The sequence below is a fragment of the Diabrotica virgifera genome, chromosome 8 (assembly GCF_917563875.1).
Source record: "Diabrotica virgifera virgifera chromosome 8, PGI_DIABVI_V3a".
NCBI classification, from domain to species: Eukaryota; Metazoa; Arthropoda; class Insecta; order Coleoptera; family Chrysomelidae; genus Diabrotica; species Diabrotica virgifera.
This window is the reverse complement of record NC_065450.1, coordinates 221,006,104-221,029,900: the sequence shown is the minus strand read 5'-3', so window position 1 is coordinate 221,029,900 and position 23,797 is coordinate 221,006,104. Positions and strand designations below refer to the sequence as shown.

Here is a 23,797-nt window from a genome sequence, read left to right as displayed (position 1 = left end):
ACTTTGACGTTCTATTGATGAAATATTAATTTCTTACTTCGGATACTTTCACAATTATCGTGTAGATGGCGCTAAGATTAATTTATAATTACATATTACGGAACATTAAAAAACGTAAATTCAGTATTTAAAACGTAAGTATATTTAAGGTAAAAATATATACCACAGCTTTGACCAACTAATATTTTTTATAATTAATATTTTTAATTTTAATTTTAAATTAATCACTTGACATTTATGTCAAATTTCCGGTAAACGTTTACAAACTTGTCACTGCTGGCGCTCGTGAATTTATAAATATCCCCTCTACGTACGAGCTCACAGCGTATACCCAAATATTTTACGCTGTCTGTTTGAGGTATTCGTTCATTGTCAAATGTGATGCTTGGCGTTTCACTATGACATTTTGTAAATGTTATGTGTGCAGATTTACTTTCGTTTATTGTAATTCGCCATTTTCGTGCCCACGTTGCTATATTGTTGAGACTGGTTTGTAGTATTGTCGCTGCTATTTCGGCATTTCTGTTTACTGCTAATATAGCTGTGTCATCCGCAAACGTAGAGGTGACTGTGTAATCAGTACATGGCAGATCAGCCGTGAAGAGTACGTATACTATTGAGCCTAAGACACTTCCTTGTGGGATTCCTGATTTGATGATGCGTAGTTTAGTTACTTCATTGTCATATCTGACTCTGAAGTATCGTTCTTCTAAATAGGACTTTAGAAACAAATATATTGTTGTTGGTAGCTGCGTTTTTAATTTGTGAAGGAGTCCCTCATACCACACCTTGTCAAATGCTTTGCTCACATCCAAGAAAGCTGATTCACAGTAACCTTTATCTTCGAATGCTTTGATAATTGTGTTAACAACAAGATGCACTTGTTCTACTGTCGAGTGTTTCTGACGAAACCCAAACTTATAGTCTGGGATTAAGCTTTTTGTGCGACAGTTTCCATCAGTCTCGTCATCAGTAACTTTTCCATTATTTTTGACAAGACTGTTAGTAAACTGATTGGTCAATAGGAGCTAGGTTTATTTGGCTGTTTCCTTGTTTATGAATTAATATGATTTCTGCTACCTTCCATTGTGAAGGGAAGCAATTCAGTCTTAGAACTGCGTTGAAGAGTTACGTCAATATAACGACCGCTTTTCTAAATATTATAGACTAAATACTACTGTACTATATACAGGGTGATTGATTAGTGTGAGGAAGCTCAGTAGATCTGTTATAGTAAAAATTACAAAAAAAAGTTATTGACAAAAATTGTAGGCAGCTTTAAACTCCACATTTTAAAATTAGTTACAATCTTACAGGGTGTTCCATAAGATGGTGGCATCTTATGTTTTTTTAAATGAAACACCCTGTATTTTATTTTAAATTTGAAATTTGCTTCACTTCTACATCACAACAATGTAAATTTTTATTATGTTATACCGGGTATTTAAAAAGTTATAACCAATATTACCTGAAAATCGTATCAAGTTTAACTCCCTGTATAATTAAAAAGGAGTATAGGAACATTAATCTATTGCTACCATAGTTTTTTAATAATTGTTAAAAATTATAAAACATATTCGTATTCATAATATTCGTTGAATCAAATACAGGGTAAGTAAAAATGCAAGTACATTATTTTCTTCGTAATTTTAAATAGAACACCCTGTATTTTATATCACTATCGAAAATACTAATATCGTACTTCAAATTTTATGAAGTACTCCCTATACCTAAAGTTATCAGTTTTCTAGATATTTTTATTTTTCCATCAAAATATTAATTTGGTACATATTTTAACGTTTACCAATAAATTATTGTGAGTTGGCCATGATTGATTTGTCAGAAACTGACAGTTTGACATTATTGTTTATTAATTCAGTATTGGGTACACCGTAAATTAGCAACAATTGTTATTTAGTAATTCAGTAATTAATTCAATTTAAATTAGCAATAATGAATTTTACTACTGATGAAATGGTAGTAATGATCTGGATTTTGGGGGAATGCAATAAAAATTCATTACTATCAGCTAGAATTTATCAAGAACGATTTCCAGATAGGCAGCAACCTAGACAAGATACATTTGAAAAATTGAAAGATCGATTTAACCGCACTGGTTCAGTAAATTATGAAAAACATGAACGAACAAAAACTAGTGTGACAGAGGAAAACGAAATGAGTGTGTTGATGGCAGTTACAGAAAACCCACACACAAATATAAGGAGTATTTTTCTAATGAACAAGAACTTAGTTACTACTCTGTTTAAAACATTCTATCTGAAAACAAGATGCACCCTTATCATATTCAAAAGCACCAACAATTAAATAATGATGATTTTCAGAAACGAATAGTATTTTGTGAATGGGCCTTAGAAAAAATTAATGAGCAGAGATTTTTTTGATTATGTCCTATTTGGTGGTGAAGCTACATTCCATCGAAACGGTTCTGTTAATAGGCATAACTTTCACTACTATTCAACAAGTAATCCATACAACATAGTAACACATAGTCAAACAAGATGGTCTCTAAATGTGTGGGGCCAACTCACAATAATTATTGGTAAACGTTAAAATATCTACCAAATTAATACTTTGATGGAAAAATAAAAATATCTAGAAAACTGATAACTTTAGGTTTAGGGAGTACTTCATAAAATTTGAAGTACGATATTAGTACTTTTCGATAGTGATATAAAATACATGGTGTTCTATTTAAAATTACCAAGAAAATAATGTACTTGCATTTTGACTTACCCTGTATTTGATTTAACAAATATTATGAAAACGAATATGTTTTATAATTTTTAACAATTATCAAAAAACTATGGTTGAAATAGATCAATGTTCCTATACTCCTTTTTAATTATACAGGGAGTTAAACTTGATACGATTTTCAGATAATATTGGTTATAACTTTTTAAATACCCGGTATAACATAATAAAACTTTACATTGTTGTTATGTGGAAGTGAAGCAGATTTCAAATTTAAAATTAAATACAGGGTGTTCCATTTAAAAAAACATAAGTTTGGTCTGCCACCATCTTATGGAACACCCTGTAAGATTGTTACTAATTTTAAAATGTGGAGTTTAAAGCTGCCTACAATTTTTGTCAATAACTTTTTTTTGTAATTTTTACTATAACAGATCTACTGAGCTTCCTCACACTAATCAATCACCCTGTATACTACTTTACAGTATGGTGCAAATGAAAGGAATAAATTCGGTATTTCGTAAGCTAAAGACTTTGCGGAAAAATCCTGAAACAGGTCGATTTTTATTTTTAAATAATGATTTTTTGACTTATTTTACACTTGACTTTTACTTAATAATATAAATTAAGCAGTATCATGATGAAAACAAAGGCCGAGTTTGAAACTAACGAGTCGAGACCATTATCAAACAATGAGTTCTCCTCCAAAGTTGCTGATAAAACCTTTTAAGCGAAACCTGAACATGCCCTCTAACATACAAATTACTCCAAGAAAAAAAAAACATATGCTTAAATGTGACACTTTCTTTTAGAATTCCAGCAACCAACAAGTTCAGCAGCTTGTCGATGCTTGCGCCTTCAGACCCATCAGGGGCGCTTCGAGTGTATCACCAATGGATGTTTGCTACGACAGTTCGTGGTGGAGCAAAAAAGGTCTAGAGCGTAAGTCCTCCCAAGATCAATTATTGAATGCTATAGGCAATCTTCCTAGTCGTAGTCATAAGAACAGCGGAAGTTCAGAATATACCAGCGATGAACAGAAGGTAAGTACCACCAAAATATTTAGTAATAACAGGTTATGAGTCCAGGGAAATAAGGTTTTTTTCCGAGGACACTGACCCCGCCAGATAAACGACAGTTGGTTGAGTAGTATGGACCTCTATAACAAGAATCTAAATGTTAAATCCAACTTTTATTCATTTTCAGACGGGATATTCCAGTGAGAGCGACGTTAAGAGTTTACAATCCAACCAACCAGTAGATTTAGTAATTTCTAATTTAGACCCAACTATAGAACCAAAGGAACTCAAAAGACTGCTTACAAATATGCTCAAAGAGTATGCTATGGTAAGTTTTTGGAAAAGTATTTAGTGGTTTTTTCTTTTGGTGTCATGTTAGGGCCCCCTAACGATGGCAATTACATTGGCGAGTTGCTTACGGTCTTCAGCCAATCGAAATAATTTTTCGGCACTGCGTATTGTCCAATCGCGAAGCAGAATTTGAAAACTTTCAATATTATCTGATAAAATTACTGTATCGTCTGCGTATCTAATCACATTAAGTAGTTCCCCGTTGATTTTTATTCCATATTTCTGTCTCTCTAAGTGCCTTTTTAAATAATTGGTCCGAGTAAACATTGAACAATGTTGGCGACAAAATGCAACCTTGTCTGACTCGTCGTTGTATAGAGATTTCGTTGGTGCAGTTATTTCCAATTTTTGCGATAGCAATTTGATTCCTGTACAAGTTTTTAATGACACGAATATCTTTGTCACCTATTCCTATATTTTTCAGCATCTGAATTAATTTTACATGTTATACTTTATCGAATGCTTTTTCGAAGTCCACGAAGCATGCAAATACATCTTTTCTTTGGTCACGGCATTTTTGTAACAGGATGTTTAGCGCAAAAAGTGCCTCCCTGGTTCCCATAGCATTTCTAAAACCAAATTGAGTATCTTCGAGATCTTATTTGCCTTTAATTCTGTTGTGAAGTAGTATTCTTTGCATTCTGAGCATTTTCTCGCATTGTTTTTTAGGTATTGCAACAAAGACGGATTTGAGCCAATCTGTGGGAATCACTCCGGTGTTATACAGGGTGTAACAAAAATACAGGTCATAAATTAAACCACATATTCTGGGACCAAAAATAGTTCGAATGAACCTAACTTACCTTGGTACAAATATGCACACAAAAAAAGTTACAGTCCTTTGAAGTTACAAAATGAAAATCGATTTTTTCGAATATATCGAAAACTATTAGATATTTTTTGTTGAAAATGGACATTCTTATGGCAAGAACATCTTAAAGAAAAATTATAGTGAAATTTGTGCACCCCATAAAAATTTTATGGGGGTTTTGTTCCCTTAAACCCCCCCAAACTTTTGTGTCCGTTTCAAAAAAATTATTATTCTGGTGCCATTAGTTAAATTAAATATTTTTAAAACTTTTTGCCTCTTAGTATTTTTCGATAAGGCAGTTTTTATCGAGTTGCGGCTTCTTTTTTAATATGTTTACATAAAAATTTTATGAGGGTTTTGTTCCTTTAAACCCCCCAAATGTTTGTGTACGTTCCAATTAAACTATTACTGTGGTACCATTAGTTAAACACAGTGTTTTTAAAACTTTTTTGCCTCTTTGTATTTTTTTGATAAAGCATCTTTTATCGAGATGTGGCTTCTTTTTTAATATGGTTCAAAATATACCTAAAAATGTAAATCATAAATAAATTTTCATATTATTACCAAGTCTCCATAATCGTACTTTACCATATACAAATATGTGGTGGATTTGACAAATATTCAAATATCTCGATAAAAACTGACTTTTAGAAAAAGTACTAAGAGAGAAAAAAGTTTTTAAAACTTGTGTTTAACTAATGGCGCTACAATAATAATTAAATTGAAACGTACACAAAAGTTTGGGGGGGGGGGGGTTTAAAGGAACCAAACCCCCATAAAATTTTTATGGGGTGTCCAAATTTCATTATAATTTTTTCTTAAAATACTACCGCCATAACAATACCACATGTCTATTTTTAATAAAAAATCTCTAGTAGTTTTCGATATATTGAAAAAAATCGATTTTCATTTTGTAACTTCAAAGGGCTGTAACTTTTTTTCCGTGCACATTTGTACTAAGGTAAGTTATGTTCAATCGAACTATTTTAGGTCCCAGAATAGTCGATTAAATTTATGACCTGTATTTTTGTTGCACCCTGTATATAAAAAATCTTACTACTACCATTGTATAACTAGACCATAGTAACTCAACCCTATGTCCAATTTTATTGGATTTTATTTGAGACAGTCACTAGATGTCACCACTCTTTCTATCTCAATTGAATAGAAATCTACAAATATTTGTTTAGCTACGCTCTAATAGATGGTGCCACGGTAGCTAAAGTTAGCGTCCATTTTGGTTTCTCTAAATTAAATTAACCAGGGTTGCAATATCTCTTAGACAGTGACACAGTAGCACTACTACTGACATAGTGGCAAGTGTATTTACACCTTTTAGTGTTTCCATGCAGAATATAGTGTTTTCCGTATAGAAAATCTATAAAATCTTCGAGGTAAGTAAAATATTATTTAAATCCTACGTTTTTAAAATTCAAATAAAAAAATTACACATGAAAGATTGTAAGTAAGGTAAAGGAAACGGAGTAAAATGAAAATTTTGACGCATGTCAAAATTTTCAAAGTGTTTCAAATATATTCATTTTTTAAGATTCCTGAGAAAACTAATAAATGTTTTTGAAAAATTAAACGCAGAATTAAAAATTACATTATTACCGAGGGCCAAAAGTCCCTGAAAACTTCTATAATGTTTATTTTAATAAGATACAGGGGTGAAAATAAAAGAGAAAATTTAGTGTGATTTTTAATTGAAAATATTTCATTCAAAAGAAACTTTTTATTTATGCTAAGTGACTTTCGGCCCTCATAATTTAATTTTTCAAAAATGCTTATTAGTTTTTTAGGATTCGAAAAAAAAGAATTCATTTAAAACACATTGAAAATTTCCGTGTTCCACATTGAAGTGTTCCGTTTCCCTTAAAAAGTAACTCATTTTGTTTTCTTTCTTAAAAAATTATAATTTTTAAACTTTACACAAAGATTCTTTTTTAAACAATGGTAATATATAAATGATTCTTATATATTAGCGTATTTTAAGGCCATGGGAGCAAAATTTCGTGATAATGTGTTTTAAAAGCAACCATTTTTTTCGAATCCTGAGAAAACTAATAAGTATTTTTGAAAAATTTAAACGCAGAATGAAAGATTGCCTTATTACAGATGGTCAATAGTCCCTAAAAACTTCTATAATTTTTATTTTAATAAGTTACAGGGGTGAAAAAAAAAATTTAGTGTGATTTTTAATTTCAAATACTTCATTCAAAACAAACCTTTAGTAAGTTCGTTAACGGTACAATATTTCAAAACCTCTAAATTTTAAAGAACCGCTTGGATTGACAAATTTTCCACACACATAGCTAACAAGTCAAAGAAAAAAAGTGATATTGTACCGATGTGTGCTTTTGCCCTGGGGTTGTGTTTCACCCCTTTTAGACGGTGAAATACTATATTATGTCCAATATAAGTCCTGAAATTAATAAAATGATTAATTTTAAGCAACCCTGTTCTATAGAGTTTTTTCATTAATACTCTTCTAGTTATTTGCTAGTGAATATATTAGTGCAGTCACTGTAGGTGGATATGAGCTATTACCTCCGATCTCCGATTTCGTTGAACCTCCATCGATTTGCATGAAAATTGGTTAGTGGTTAGAGGGTATCTTAAGAAACAAAGGTGACATGGTGCCAACTTGCGCTTTTATTCTGGGGGTGAATGCCACCCCTTCTCGTGGGGTGAAAATTATTTTATTAAAATTGACCCCATAATGCGGTAGAGGGACAAATTATAAGCAAAATTTGTTATATAAAGTTATTAAAATAAGTCAAAACTTTTTGAGTTATTAAAGATCAAAGATTTTAATTTTTCGTGAAAGAAATATGCAGGTTTTTAACCGATTTTTCATAATAATTCAAAAACGATAAGTTTTTACAAAAAAGTTATTCTTACCAAAATTTAAGCTAATAAAAAATAAAATTAACTCTTTACTAGAAAAACCTTTCAATTTTATGTAACTGAAAGTGATTTATAAGTAATTGTATTTTATATTTTTTTCGGTGAGTACCCAAATCTAAGTATTCAAGCTTAAATAACGGGAAAATGCTGCATTTTATAACATATAATATATATTTTATAATATGTATAGCTCAACAGGCCTTAGAGGCCGATGGCTTGGAATTTCTCCCCGGTTTTTCTCCATTTTCTGCTGTCCATGGCAGTTCTCCAATTTGATATCCCGATTGTTCCAGGTCTTCCTTACATGCTTCTAGCCACTTTTTCCTGGGTCGTCCTCTTCTCTTCTTTCCTTCACCTCTCAGCAGTGAGTTATTTGTCCACCTTCCGTCAGCCATTCTCGCAAGATGACCTAACCAATTCTCTTTGTTCTGACCATCTGGCTTATTTCTGGTTTCCGGTACAGCTCACTGATGTCTGCATTTGTTCGTCTCCTCCAAACGTCTTCATCGTTTTTTACTCCCCCGAATATTTTCCTTAGGACACTCCATTCCCAGATGTTCATCATATTTTCTTGATTTTTGTTCATGACCCATGTTTCCCTCCCGTAAAAAACTGTGGGCTGGATCACTGTTCGGTAGAGTTTTAATTTTGCCTTTCTGGAGATGTTTTTGGCTCTTAGTAGTTTGTGTAGGGCTCCGACTGTCTTTCTTCCTCTTGAAATTCTTTTTTCAATTTCTTGGCTTTCTTCCCCTATTTTGTTAGCGTTACTCCTAGATACTCAAACTCCGTCACCTTTTTAAAGCAATACTTTTTATTCTCGTTGTTTGTGGTAATTTTCAGTTGTGCGTATCTTCATCTGCGAGGTCTGTCCCATTTCAATATACTTTGTTTTTTGCTCATTAATTCTCAGTCCCTACTGCTTAGCCTTTACTTCAAAGAATTTGAAAATCCTCAGCAGTTCCCTTTCCGCTCTTGCCATTAGCACTACATCCTCCGCAAAGACCAGAACCTGGTTTCTGCTGTCAAAGAGCATACCTTTCGTCCGTATTCCACTCTCTCTCATTATTGACTCCAGCAAGAAATTGAAAAGTACTGTGGACAGCGGCTCTCCCTGCTTTAATCCCCTTTTAACTTCAAATTTTCCTGATTGGCTTCTTTCTATCCTTACTCTATTTTCGGTCTTCATTAAGGTCATTTTAACGAGTCTGATCATCTTTTCCGGAATTCCAAGCTTTTAAATTTTTCGAAAATAATTATTAGTTTCCTCATGATTTAAAAAATTAATGCATTTAAAACACATGAGTGCGAAATTTTGCGCCTATGCCCTTAATTATTAACATCATGAATCCCTTGAATATGCCATTTGGTATGTTACAATTTTAATGAAGGTGTTTTTGAATTTAATTGAAATTATTCGTGATACCAAAAATCTCACAAAGTAAAAAAATGTATGTTTTGCATTTTTCAATATTTTGAATATTTTTATTTTTTTGTAAGACATTGGTTAAGATATGCCTGTCCAAAATTTGCACACACTCGTGATTAGTGACTCGTTCAAACTCTTTTAATTATAGCATGCTACAGCGTTTTTAAAAATAAGTTTGAACCCATGAAACTTGCGGATCATATATAAACAATACATTATAAGTAAATTAACCTCAATATGAAATTTTAATTGCACACGTTTATCTCTATTTGAACAAACTTTACATGCAAAATCATTATAAGTTTATTTTTAATTTTGTTATAGTAATCTAATTCTATCTAATTTTGTTAAACTTCGAAGGTCGTCCGTCCAACTCATCTGCGGTCTTCCTCTTTTTCTTTTCTATTCCCATGGTCGCAAGTGTAGAATTCGCTTATTCAATCTTCCATCTTTTTGCCGCAGAGAGTGGCCGACGAAATTCCATTTAAGTTGTGCAACCTGTCTTCATACATCGTACACCTTTGTTTTTCTCTCATCCATGAGTGTCTTTTCCTGTCTTTAAGACCGATACCCAGCATCTGTCTTTCCATTGCTCTTTGTGTTTTGGATATTCTGTCAATGTTATCTTTTGTGAAAGTCTATGTTTGTGAGCCATATGTGATAACTGGTAATATGCACTGGTTGAATACTTTCGTTCGCATATTATTGAGGGTACTTTTTATGCTTTAAAAATATACATAATGATAGTTTGATATTTTGAATATAATTGAATATACACTCACCGGCAGAGAAAACGGGCACCCCAAAAATGTGTCATTTTTAATGTCTTGTATTTCCTAAACCTGATGTCCGATTTAAGTAATTTTTTTAATATGTTATAGCCTTATTTTTTATCAATATCGCTGTGATAATATTGTTGCTATACATTGTCATTGTATACAGGGTGTACGAATCAAACTGTGTTTTTTTCTCAAACTTTGGAACACCCTGTGGAATGTTCTAGCTTTTATAAAATACTAAAATTAAATCCCAACTATAGCCACAGATTTTCTTAACATTCTGTTTTTTTATTCATTCGCTTATGTTGGATAATAAAAAAGTTAGGCACTTTAACAACTACCCATGTTTTTCGTCAATACAGGGTGTTTTTCAATAAGTACGGCAAGCTTTAACGGGTAATTCTGCATGATAAAATAATGACAGTTTGCTTTATAAACTTATGCCCGCAAATACTTCGTTTCTGAGATAGGGGGTGTTGAAATTGTTCTTACAAACTGACGATTTATTTATTGCTCTAAAACGGTTTGTGATATGCAAATGAAATTTGGTAGATTTTAAGAGCTAGCTATTGCGCATTTTTTGGCATACAACTGAGAATTTTATATTCACCATTGGCGTGCATACGGGATATATCTAAAATATTTATACCCGTATGCACGCCAGTGGTGAATATAAAATTATTAATTGTACGCCAAAAAATGCGCAATAACTACCTGTTAAAATCTACCAAATTCCATTTGCATATCACAAACCGTTTTAGAGAAATAAATAAATCGTCAGTTTGTAAGAACAATTTCAACACCCCCTATCTCGGAAACGAAGCATTTGCGGGCATACGTTTATAAAGCAAACTGTCATTACTTTATCATGCAGAATTACCCCTTAAAGTTTGCCGTACTTATTTAAAAACACCCTGTATTAACGAAAAACAGGGGTAGTTGTTAAAGTGCTTAACTTTTTTATTATCCAACATAAGCGAATGAATCAAAAAACAGAATGTTAAGAAAACCTGAGGCTATAGTTTGGTTATAATTTCAGTATTTTGTAAAAGCTAGAACATTCCACAGGGTGTTCCAAAGTTTGAGAAAAAAACACAGTTTGATTCGTACACCCTGTATACAATGACAATGTACCTGTCTAGCAACAATATTATTACAGCGATATTGATAAAGAATAAGGCTATAACATATTAAAAAAATTACTTAAATCGGACATCAGGTTTAGGAAATACAAGACATTAAAAATGACCCATTTTTTGGGGTGCCCGTTTTCTCTGCCGGTGAGTGTATTTTGAATACAGGACTTAAATTGTTTTTTTTTCTTTATTGTGCAGAAAGTTCATTTTTTCAGTTGTGCTAAATATTATTATTGTTGTAGGGAATGCAATAGTGACGAAGAATCTGTTGAAGGTGATAGCGCATTAGAAAACAGTATAGTATTATTATCTGCAAAAAAAAAGGCGTCTCCAAATAACTTATTGCAACAAACAAATTTAGATTTAGATAGAGTGGCTTCAAGTTTAGAAAAATGTTCAGTATATTATTTTGCAGGGTACTTATTTAAAAAATGTTTTGAACAATTTAAATGTGAAAATTGTAAAAACAAATTAGAGGGCACAAAATATATAGAAAATTAGCAACAAATATTACTGTTTTATAAAGAATATGCAATAAATGATTCAAATTGTCAATTAAAATATGTTACCGATTTGATGGGCACATTCACAAAATATGTCTTCAAAAATGTTTTCTACCATATTTGATGGATGCTGTGTAAAATGTGTGTTATTTAATATAGCGTCAATATACAGTCAATTTTGCAACATCACTGATGTATTTATTATTTTTTTATTAAAATACAATTCCTGAGAGGTGTTCATTAACAGACTTTTTAGAGTTTTACGATTATTTCGGTTAATACTTGTTATTTTTAAATTAGCACTATTATCAGTAGTAATAACCCAAGGACATTGATAATTGATCGAAAAAATTTTATAACAGATTTCGAAAGCTTGTTGCTTGGAAACAGACCGACGCCGTAGGTGGAGGTCTGTTGCCTGTAAGCAACAAGCTTGAGAAAGTTGTTAAAAAATTTTTGAGCATTTATCAATGTTCGAGGGTTATTCGGATAGAAAATGTTTTGCTGGTTATGAAAAAAAAAATACAGAGCAGAAACAATTTATTTAAATGTGCAATTAACAAAGGAACAATTAGAAAAATTTAATGAAGATCCAGACATGTTAGTTAATTTCATAATTTCATTAATATTCTCATCAGTATTACAACCAAATCGTGACATTTTGAAATATTGAATATTTGAAATGTCAAAATCGAAATGAAACGAAATGTAGGTATCCATAGCTACATGGTTGAGTGAAAACAGCCCATGGGATCTGTTTTCAGTATAATGTTGGTTTTATTGGTTGTATTCAATCAGATGACCACAAATTAATTGATTTCATTGGATTTCTAATTGAGCAAAAAATTTTCAGTAAAATTATGTCTGGGTTATTATATTTTTCAGATAATAAATACTTTATTACGCACCAGTTGGACCCTTTTACGAAATACAACAGGCCATAGACTACCTACTTTAACTTGTGTCACAAAACTTGTAAAAATTTCTATTTCGACCTATCTGGTTGCAGTTATAAATTTTATTGGTTAATGGTTTATTGACTTCGACAATACAATGGCAGACAAGAATAGAAATGTTCTCTTTTATTCCGCCCTGTCCATTCATAAACCCGACATGAGTTTGAATATTTTAACAATCCGTTTTTTACCTGCCAATGTGCCAATTCATCAAAACACAGAATTCGAAAAAATAAAAGACGAATATTTTTAAGAGTTGTTTCGTTTGACGATAATTTATCGGTTTTCGAAGGTACTGAAGATTTGGAACAAAACCATGAAACCACCCAACTCAATATTAAAGCGAAAGATGAGGCAAAAGATGAAGATTTTTTCGATTTTGTGGATATTCCATCCAATTTGGCAAGTCCTAACCGTTTGTAATATTATAAGAAGATTTCTGGAGGGCCAATTCAATGTAATTTTTTCTAATTTGTATAACTTAAAGATTTAAAAAAAAAATGAGAAGAAATTTTGTCGTATGCATTTTAAATAAGATAATATATACATCTGTACATATTGCACACATCTCATGCTTATTAATGGATTTATGCACAGAAAATGTAATTTGGTTTTTTAATAAAATAAGTTGCACTGCTGTATCATTGACATAAAGCGACCTAAAACCATCTAAATATAATGTAAATGTAGGTACATACATACAGTGAGCACGTAAAGGTTGGAATAAATACATTTTCTCGAGAATGGACGATTTTGGAAAAAAATCCCAAAACAGGTCAATTTTTATTTTTAAATTAAGACTTCTTGCCACATCTATCATACTAGTGACGTCACCCATCTGGACGTGACGACGTCATCTATGATTTTTTTAAATGAGAATAGGGGTTGTGTAATAGCTCATTTGAAAGGTAATTCAATTCTCTATTCAGTAATATAAACATTAACATAATTATTCATACAGGGCGTCCAAAAAAATTTTTTTAAATTAAATTTATTGGCATAAAAAGAAGAATCTGTGTAATTTATTTAACCCAAAAATACATTTTACTGCTATCAGACAACAGGAAATAATGTTTATTTGACAAATAAATATTGTTTTTTGCTTAAATTCAATATTAAAGCAGCCACTCACATTCCTCTTGACAGTTTGAACATTTAATTTAAGCGAAAAGCAATGAATATTTTTAAATAAACATTGTTTTTTGTTTTCTAAGAGCAGTAACATGTATTTTGAATTAAATAAATTACACGCATTCTTCTTTTTATGTCAATAAATATAATTAAAAAGAAATTTTTTTGGACACCCTGTATAAAGAATTATGTTAATCTTTATATTACTGAATAGAGAATTAAATTACCTTTCAAATGAGCTATCACACGGCCCCTATTACTATTTAAAAAAATCATCGATGACGTCATCACTCCCAGATGGGTGACGTCACTAGTATGATATATATGGCAAAAAGTCGTAATTTAAAAATAAAAATTGACCTGTTTCGGGATTTTTTCCAAAATCGTCCATTCTCGAGAAAATGAATTTATTCCAACCTTTACGTGCTCACTGTAGTATGTACTATTATTGTGTAGGTCTATTCAGTAGGTACCCTTATTTCTACCAGCCATCAATGATCGGGTATTAGAATATCCCGGTTATAGGAATATTTTTGCTTGGTACGAAGGCTATTCCAATAAGCGGGTTCGACTGTATAGTGTCGAACGTTGGACGCAAAAAACTGCAATCATCTCCCTTTACTACTTAAATCTGCAACATATTTTCCCAAGTTCCGTAAAATTACAAAATATTTAAAAGACGTAGAAGCAGTATATCTTAATGAATAAAAATAAGACCACAAGTAACTAAAGTATTTTTATCATTATTTGGGTGTCATACGTAGCAACTTAAACTTATTAGTTCCTAAGTCTGTATTTTGTTTGTTGTATGTTTAATTTGCAATTTATATAAGTTTTTGCAATATATTGTTTAATGTTTTACTTTCATTACCTTTTATTTTGTAATATTGACTATGTATCTAACTTTAATAAATTGTATTCATTTTGACTATAAAATTATTTAACTTTCAGTGACAATAAAGAATATTTCTAGTAAACATCTTAGATCGGACGAATTGATTGAAAAAAAAACATTTTCATTTATGTAAACAATGGTTTGTGTACTTAATAAATAGTATTATTTATTTCAGTTTTGTTAATTATTTTACCCAACACATAGTTTTGTCCCGAATATGGGATGCAACCAAACCGCAAAAAAACACGAGTAAGACCCAAAAATATAAGTGAGAGAGAGAGAGACAGAGAGAGAGAGAGATAGAGAGAGAGAGAGACAGAGAGAGAGAGAGACAGAGAGAGAGAGAGAGAGAGAGAGAGAGAGAGAGAGAGAGAGATGAAATAAACATATTTGTAAATAGCGGCACTTTGAAGGCAGTTAAGTAGCGGCACTCTGAAGGCAGTTAAGTAGCGGCCCGGATTGCTCAGGCGGTAGTCAGCCTAAATGAAATGAGTACCTTGGATAAAACCAGAAGTACTAATAATCGGTTGAAGCGCTGGCCCTGTTATCTTCCTTGTATCCATGGCTCTAGAGATAGCAGACTACCTTGCTATAATCCCAAAGCTGCGGCAGCGGTATAAAACGGGAGACTATTATTATTATTATACAGCACTAAAATGTGTTTAGAGTTAAATAAATTACATACATTCTTATTTTTGCGTCAATTAATTCAATTTAAAAATAATCCAGTATATTTTAATTAAATATTCATTTCTTTTATAACAAATTAATAATTAATTGTCTGGTATACAAATAAGTATTTTTCAAAGAAAATTTTACGGCAGCATTTAAATCATTTAAATAGATTACCAGCCAATTTAGATTTAGCAAATCTCAAATTATTAAAAACAATTTAAAACATTTGCTCGAAATTGTCAAATTATCAATCTGTCACAAAAGGAATGCAACAGTAATAACAATAAGCGTTTTATTTAAGTCTTATATTTTCTTCACAATCTGGCATCCTTGTACATAATAGAAAAAGAATTACATAGTAGAAATCTGCTCCGAGTAGAAATCTGCATACAATTAAATTTCTGGTGATAGTTTTCGAAATTAATTCCTAGAGGCCGCCACCTCACGGCAAAATAAAAGTCAAATAACACTGACATTAGCATTGTCTAACTATGTGTAGATAAACAATGCTACTACTTTTATGTTTTCTTCATCTAATAGCTACAGCAACTCAGTTAATGTATCATCTGGACCACAAGGTTTTCTAATTTTAGCATTTTTTATAGCGTGTTCTACCTATAATTTTATAATTTCTGGGCCGTCAGTACAATTTTGGTAGAATTCGGTGATATTAGGTTTATTCCAGCAAACAGCCAAACTAGTCATAAACCGTCAGCAAACAGTTGGTCAGTGAGAGAACATAATACAGTCACCAGTGCTATCCCCTCTACTCGCGCTGGTCCACTAGTCGCTGATGGTTTCAAACCGTTTGAAACTGATGCTAGAACAAACCTATTATTTCTGTCATCTTCAAACAACTCTGATAATATAGATACAGCTGCCATTCTTTTCTTATTTCGTTCTCATTTACAATAATTTTGCAACAATGACTATTGTAATGGGATTTATCTCATTATTAAGATATTTTAAAAATCCTTAAATTAACTAAAGTAATCGTTTGATATTTACTTATAAAACAATAAACATCAGGCATATGTTTGTAATTGCATAAGTAGAATATCGTAGTTAAAGTGCACGTTTTGCTTACATCAACAAGGTTGTTTATTCATTTGACACAGTAACGAAAAATATATACAGACATATTTACATAACGAAGTATTTGATAAATATGGGAACACGATTAGATTCGAGATCAGATTTGAGTCATTAGTGGGTCAGACGAGTTAGTTAGGTTTTTTAGGTTTACTACCGTTAGAGCAGAATAATGTAATCACCTATGAACTGAATACATTTATATGGTATTAGTTCATCAAAATAAAGTAGTTATGAATACATAGTGTCTTCCAGTTAATCAACCCCATCACTAGGGTAGTTTCACCCTACGTATTTCCTTATACTATTTCAACGATTTGTAAAAGCAAATGCTCTAGTGAATATTTTTTTCAGATACTAAGCTTAAATATTACAGTACAAAACGATGGTATGCCCATAGCAAACATCAGGGTAAATGGGCAAAGGGAAGCCCAGTTCACGATCTCACAGTTGCATAGACAAAAGTTAGGACACAAAAGAATAATCATATCCTACGCTCAGAGTTCGTCGCCGTATCCTGAAGAACTTAGAGCTATGGTTATAGAACTATTACAGGTTAGTAGTATAATAATATTAGTCAAAATAGTAAGTTGTAGTAATATTAGGACACTCTATATAAAAGATGTTTAAACCTCACTCAAGTCAATAATCGAGGTATTATTAATTCTTGGATTCAGTAACCCCGAGTAACATTGAAATGTCATGCTTGTTATTATTTGAAGGTGTATATAAACAATAATCCTAGCTATATAGAATTATTGTGCTAAGTATTTATTAATATAAAGATGATTGCGACATGTCTTGTGCTAGGTCGCTACTATTATTTTTGATGTTTATACTCAGTGCCGTTTTATCCATTGGGCGCTTGGGGCGGGCGCCCAGGGGCCCGGTCCCCGGAGGGGCCCGTAGGGACGCTTCCTTTTATTAATAACAAATTAAAGTCCGCTTAATAATCGAGGACCATATTTTTTTAAATAGAGAAAAATGCCTGAGATTTCGATATGGTCTGATTTTAAGAATGATAAATAAGAACTGTGACAGCTTTTAAACCAAAGAGCGATTCCTTAGAAAATTGTAAAAAAAATGTATGAAGCAGGAGACAAAGCTTATTATAAGATTAAATGAAAGCAACTCTTATAGAGTAAAACCCAATGGAGGCGAAGAGAAGTGTTAAAGCTGTTTATTGTTACCCGTGCAAATTATTTTCAATTGAAAAAAAAATAGTTTAACTGATTTTGGGTATATTTTACCCACTAGAAATCTTTGAATAGTTTACTCAAATCTCACGAAGAAAGTTAATTTCATCTGAACTCTATGGTTACATTAATAACAAGATCATCAGTTGGAGTTGATGGATCATCAGTTAAATTGGAGTTGTAGACGCTGGCTTGAAAGAGCAAGTAGAACGCGAAACTGACTATTGAGTAAAGGTCCTAAAACCTAAGAAGAGTTGTTGTCACCATTAAATTACTTGCTTCTCAAGGACTAGCTTTTCGTTTTCCCATGAGAATTTAACGAGTCGTCATAAGGGAAGTTACTTAAGTTGTCTTGTATACTTTGCTTTTGCTTTTAAAAACTTCTTAGCTCAGCATTTACAGCGGAATGCGAATAAAGAAAAAGGTTCAGTTAGCTATCTGTCTGACCAAACTTGCAATGAATTCCTGGAAGCGATGAAAACAAAACATGTAGAAACTTTTGACGCTGTAAATTCTTTACTTAAAAACTACGGATCCATCAAACATGTTTTTCCAGTTAAGCAATAATAGATACAAAAAATCAGCAGTTAGAAGTAAAGCCAAGGCACTGCATACTAAAATGGATACCTTTGAGACAGGTTAACTTGGATACTCCATTGACACTGATTTGGGCAAGAATTTTAAAACGAGTGAATGCAACAAGCAAAACGTTAGAAACTGTGAACTTGGACGTGTCAATTGGAGTAGAATTAATGATATTTGAGCTTTGTTGGAGACGTAAGAAATAAATTAAGCGAAATTGAACTAGAAAGAAAAAATATTTTTTTTGTGAAGGCAATAATCTCAAACATATTATATAGAATTGGTCTTCAAAAAACAAAGAAAAAACAATTTTAAAGGGGCAAGAGATATTCAGAATTGAAGTACCTATTTAATGTTATATGCCATAATATTTCTCAAGATCTTTAAAAGAGAATATAATGCTACAAAGATGTTACATCAGCTGTTAGATGTTTTTCTACGTTAAATAAAGATGAAGTCAAAAAGTGAATTAATATTTTATGCGAGAAATATAAAAAAGATGTTGATGAAACCAAAGAGAACTTGCATAATGAAATTATTCATTATATATTTAAACGTTATGCCAAAATTTCAATAAACATTTGAAAATTTGGTGTCATCCAGGATGTAAAGAAAACTTTTGCCAATTTTTAACTTTACTGCAAGTTTATTTGACGATACCAATTTCTAATGCGTCAGGCGAGCGGTCTTTTTTGGCTTTAAAAAGAATATAGATACATATATTGAAGGTCAAAGGATCAAGAAAACCTAGACGCATTATCACTATCGTATTGTAAAAAATGAAGAAGTGGAGCAACTGAATTTTGATAGTATTAATATGGCAAGGTATTAATAATCAAGAAAAAAATGAGCTAATTTTTTTCTAACAAACTTTTTAGAATATGTTTTTTTGTTTGTCATGTGTTGTTCTGTAGAACTTTCTGTTTTTTTTTTTATATTTTTAAATGTATTTTTTGGAATATATTTATTTTGCTATTTTTCTAGTTCGTTTCGAAAATCTTTCTTAAAATCTTTAAAAATGTATGGGTTTTACAATAAACGTTTATTGTTAATGCAAGCTAATGCATGTATTTTTTTGTTAAAAAAATTGACAACGAATAGCAGTGAAGGGGGCCCCTAAATATCTAGTGCCCAGGGCCCGAAGTTAGGTTAAACCGGCACTGTTTATACTCTTAGTTTCTTCTTCTTCTTCTTATAATAGGCCTCTTGGCCTGTTCCTTACCGATTTTAAGCTTGTATTCGTAGCTGTGATGTTGATTGCCAGCTATCTCGCCACCTTTTAAAGGGCCTTCCTATTGGTCTCTTGCCTGTTGGCTTCGAATCCCTGGCTATATGGGCTATTCTCTCGCTGTCCATTCTCGTCACATGCTGATTCCATTCTCGTCGTCTCTGTCTTCCCCACCGTACTATATCTTGTATGTTACGGAGATCTCTTATTCTGTCGTTCGGTATTCTGTCTCCCAGTGTGTGTTTTCCCAGTTATTGACCTCAACGTTCTCATTTCTGATGTTCTCAGTATCCTCTTGGTTTCTGCTGTGTCACATCTTGTTTCTATCGCGTACGTCATGATCGGTCTTACACATGATTTGTATATGCGTACTTTTCCTTTCAGCCTCATATCTTTGTTTATCCAGATGACATCCCTCAGACATCCTGACTTGGCTTTATTTGCTTGCTTTCGGACGCTCCCGTTAACATCTGCATAACTACATATTTCGACACCCAGATCTTTGAATCTCGAGACTTGTTCAGTTAGTTCGTTGTTAATTACTACTTTGCATCTTATGGGTTCCCTTGACACTACCAGGGATTTTGTCTTGGCTGTTGATATTTTCATGTTGTAGTTCTTCGCCACTGTATTGAAAGTTTGTGCCATTAGCTGTAGGTTATCCTCGTTATCGGAGATTAAGATTGCGTCGTCAGCATAACAGAGGATTTGTATTTGTTTTTCCGCCATCTTATATCCTTTTCCAGTACCTTTAATGTTTTCTATGATTTTGTCCATTACTAAATTGAAAAGCAATGGGCTCAAGCTATCCCCTTGTTTGATTCCCGAGTTGATTTCTACTTCCGATGTTAGTTCATGCTCGACTTTTATTCTGGTTTTGTTCTTCGTATTAATGTCTTTAATTATCCTTGCATCTTATTGGGCTAATTTTTCTCCTTTAGCAATCTTGGCACATCTTCCAATCTTACACAATCGAAGGCCTTAGTCAGTAGACTAAGAGCCGCTATAGGTGAAATTTCTTAATCATTTTAGACACGATGGGACCCTATAACTTAAATAGTAGAACCTAAAATAAAAGGTTTGAACACTGTGCCGTCACTTTTCAGTGGCACATGCCTCGACAGTGGCGCATCAAACTTTCCATTTATGAACGGGATACATAAATTAAAAAATACCTTCCCTCACTACCAGAATTCAATTTTTTTCATTTATTTAAGTTCTTTGTGATTGAGACATAAGATTCATCGTAATTTTAACCCACCACCCTCTTCCCCTGCTCCCACCTTCAAAAACTTTATTATTTTTCGATTTTATTTTTTTTTGGTGGGATGCAATAAATTTTAAAATTTCAAAAAATTCACACGCATATTAAGGCTTTTATAAAACACGTCTATTTTTTATAGACCTGTAGATTGAGTGTACATAACCTCAAAAAATTTTTAAAATTTTTGTTTTGGAAAATAGTATATAACTTTTTTTTGGGGATAGCTGCAGATCTAATTTTTTCTTAATCTTGTGTAATTTATCAAACAATATACTAATTTTTTTCACATTTTTCTGTAACGCTGGCCACCTTCAATAATCCGAAAAACTGTTTTTTAAGGGGGTTTTGGGGGGTTTGAACGTGTTTCTCCCATTTTTAAATATTCTAAAGGACTCAGTTACTTCAAGTTACATATAACCTATAAAATAGAAATTGATTTGATATATTATGAAGTCTATAAAATAGGGAAAATCCCCCAAAACCCCCCAAAAAGCAGTTTTTTGGATTCTTGAAGGTGGCGAGCCTGACGGAAAAATCTGAAAAAAATTATAAATATAGTGTTTGATAAAACACACAAGTTAAGAAAAAATTAAATCTGCAACTATTCCCCAAAAAAAGTTATACGCTTTTTTCAAATTTTTTTTTTAATTTTTTGAGGTTATGTACACTCCACCTACGGGTCTATAAAAAATAGACATGTTTTATTAAAGCCTCAGCTATGCGTGTGAATTTTTTGAAATCTTAAAATTGATTGCATCCCAGCAAAAAAAAATAAAAACGAAAAATGAAGTTTTTTTTGGCGGGGGCAGGGGGAAGGGGGTGGTGGGTTAAAATTACACTGAATCTTATGTGTTAATAACACAGAACTTAAAAAAATAAAAAAATTGAATTCTGTTAGTAAGGGAGGGTAACTTTTAATTTATTTATCCCGTCCATAAGTGGAAAGTTTGATGCGCCACTGTCGACGCATGTGCCACTGAAAAGTGACGGCACAGTGTTCAAACGTTTTCTTTTAGGTTCTACTATTTAAGTTATAGGGTCCCATCGTGCCTAAAATGATTAAGAAATTTCACCTATAGCGGCTCTTAGTCTAAGATCTATAAAGCACATAAATGCAGGTTTATTATATTCCAGTGCTTTCTCAGCAATTTGTCTGGCTATGAATATGGTGTGACTCTTAGTTTGAATACCAGTAAATAAAGTATAATGTTATCAGATTGAAGTCGTATTTATTATAATTAATTAAAAAAGGACCTAAGGAGCTGTTTGAGAACCAACCCTTCAGCATATTTACCAATAAGTCTATAAAAGTTTTTAATAATCTCTTTCAACCATAATATATTCAAAATATATTAACAAAAAACAGTTTAAAATTAACTTCTAGGTGTATTTATAATTAAGCCATCAGTTTACCTTGATCAAAATATGGAAATAACGAAAATTGTGTAATATTGCGTTGTTGCCAATTGATAATAAAATAGCAGAAATATAGAAACGTTGACTTATATAGTACCTAAACCATAATTATTGCTTTTCAGGAAGTACCTGATCAATGCATGCCCCTATTTAAATTTATAAATTTATTGGAATCACGTTATCATTGTACCGTATCAGTGTCAGAAGTTAACAAACTGAAAGACGTTTGTAAGATATCAGACTGTCTAGGATCTAGGATAATATCATTGAACCAAGACGTTAAGACGTCGCCTCCACCAAATTTATCCAGGGTGAGTTTCTTTGTCCCTCACATGTTTCTTTGACCCCTGTTGAGCTGGCCCCCACTTGCAAAAATTAAAAAACAAATATCGCTGATTTATGAGCTATTTATGAGCTTTCGTATTCCGCAAATTAAAAAGTTTGAGCTCGTTACACTGGCTAGGAATTTAATATTTTAGTGTAAACTTTTTTGTAAAGACTTATAGTTGAATTATTTATGAAAAACCCCTTTAATATACAACTTTTTTCACGAAAATTAAAATCTTTGATCTTTAATAGCTCAAAAAGTATTGATTTTTTGAGTTTTTGAAAAGCTCATAAATCACCGCTATTTGTTTTTTAATTTTTGGAAAGTGGGAGTGGCAGCTTATCAGGGGTGTTTCTTTGTCGTAGGGGCAGGTTTAGGAATTTATTAATTTTCTTTTGCAGACGTTTGTTCAGTACTGCTCGATACATTGTCCAAATGGTGTCCAGAGCCGAGGTTGGTGTGAGTTAAGCGTAATTCAGACGCCAAATGTTAAGATGTCACTCAAAGTATTTGCAAATAAGCTTCTGGTACTATTAAAATTACATTTGGGTGTGATGCATCTTCTCAGGTGAGCAATATGTGCAAAATAAATAAACCTTACTAAGCTATTTATACGAGAAATACCATACATACATACATACATAATCCATGTTCCTCTTATACCGGAAGGGGTCGAGGTGTCTTCTTTACTCGTTATTCTTTGCGAATTTATGCCCCCCTTTTTCTCTCTAGCTAATTATTTGGCTTCCTGCCACGATTTTCCTCTATTCTTCAATATTTCCATCACACTTGTTTTCCTTGGTCGGCCTCGCTTCCCATGTCATTTTAACTTGTCTGTTGTCATTCATTTTTAATATGTGTCCAGTCCATTTTAATTTCTTTTCATGAATTTTTTCCTTTAATGTTTTTACTTTTAATTCTCTTCTTATGTCTTCACTACGTCTTCTATCAGTTCTCCTAGCTCCCATTACTTTTTTTAAATACCTCATTCCCGCAGCTTGCAATCGATTTTCTTGTTTGTCGTTCAATGACCAATTCTCTTCTTCATTGTTTTAAATATTACCATTTTGGTGTTCCTTGTTATTTCCTGTTTATTTAAGAAGTTTTTATATAGGAAAATAAGAAAATCTACGGTTTCGTTTTAATTTAAATCTGTCTCCCTCCATCCTCCGATAGTACTATTTCTAGGTCTACCTGTTGTCAAGGAGGCTCCGAGGAAGACAAATTTACACCAACACCACAGTAGTTTCTCGATATAAATTAAAACTATTTATATCGCAGTATGGCTAGAACGCCCTCTAACGGGGAATAAGTGAAATGAATTTCGACTCGATTCAAGTTTTCTGTTTAACCCAGGTATCAGGACAATACCAAAAGGCACCGCTAG

The 23,797-nt window shown here is 32.2% G+C and overlaps 1 protein-coding gene across 2 annotated transcripts in view; it reads left to right on the top strand.

Moving 5' to 3' along the window:
• LOC114334852 (meiosis regulator and mRNA stability factor 1) overlaps positions 1-23,797 on the top strand; it is a 106,432-nt gene that overhangs the window by 39,631 nt on the left and 43,004 nt on the right. For both annotated transcript variants that reach the window (XM_050658068.1, XM_050658069.1), the window contains 5 exons: positions 3,525-3,755; positions 3,919-4,059; positions 16,751-16,951; positions 22,205-22,393; positions 22,812-22,978. In XM_050658068.1, the coding sequence (XP_050514025.1) occupies positions 3,525-3,755; positions 3,919-4,059; positions 16,751-16,951; positions 22,205-22,393; positions 22,812-22,978 (929 nt within the window). The remainder of the gene's footprint in view (positions 1-3,524; positions 3,756-3,918; positions 4,060-16,750; positions 16,952-22,204; positions 22,394-22,811; positions 22,979-23,797) is intronic.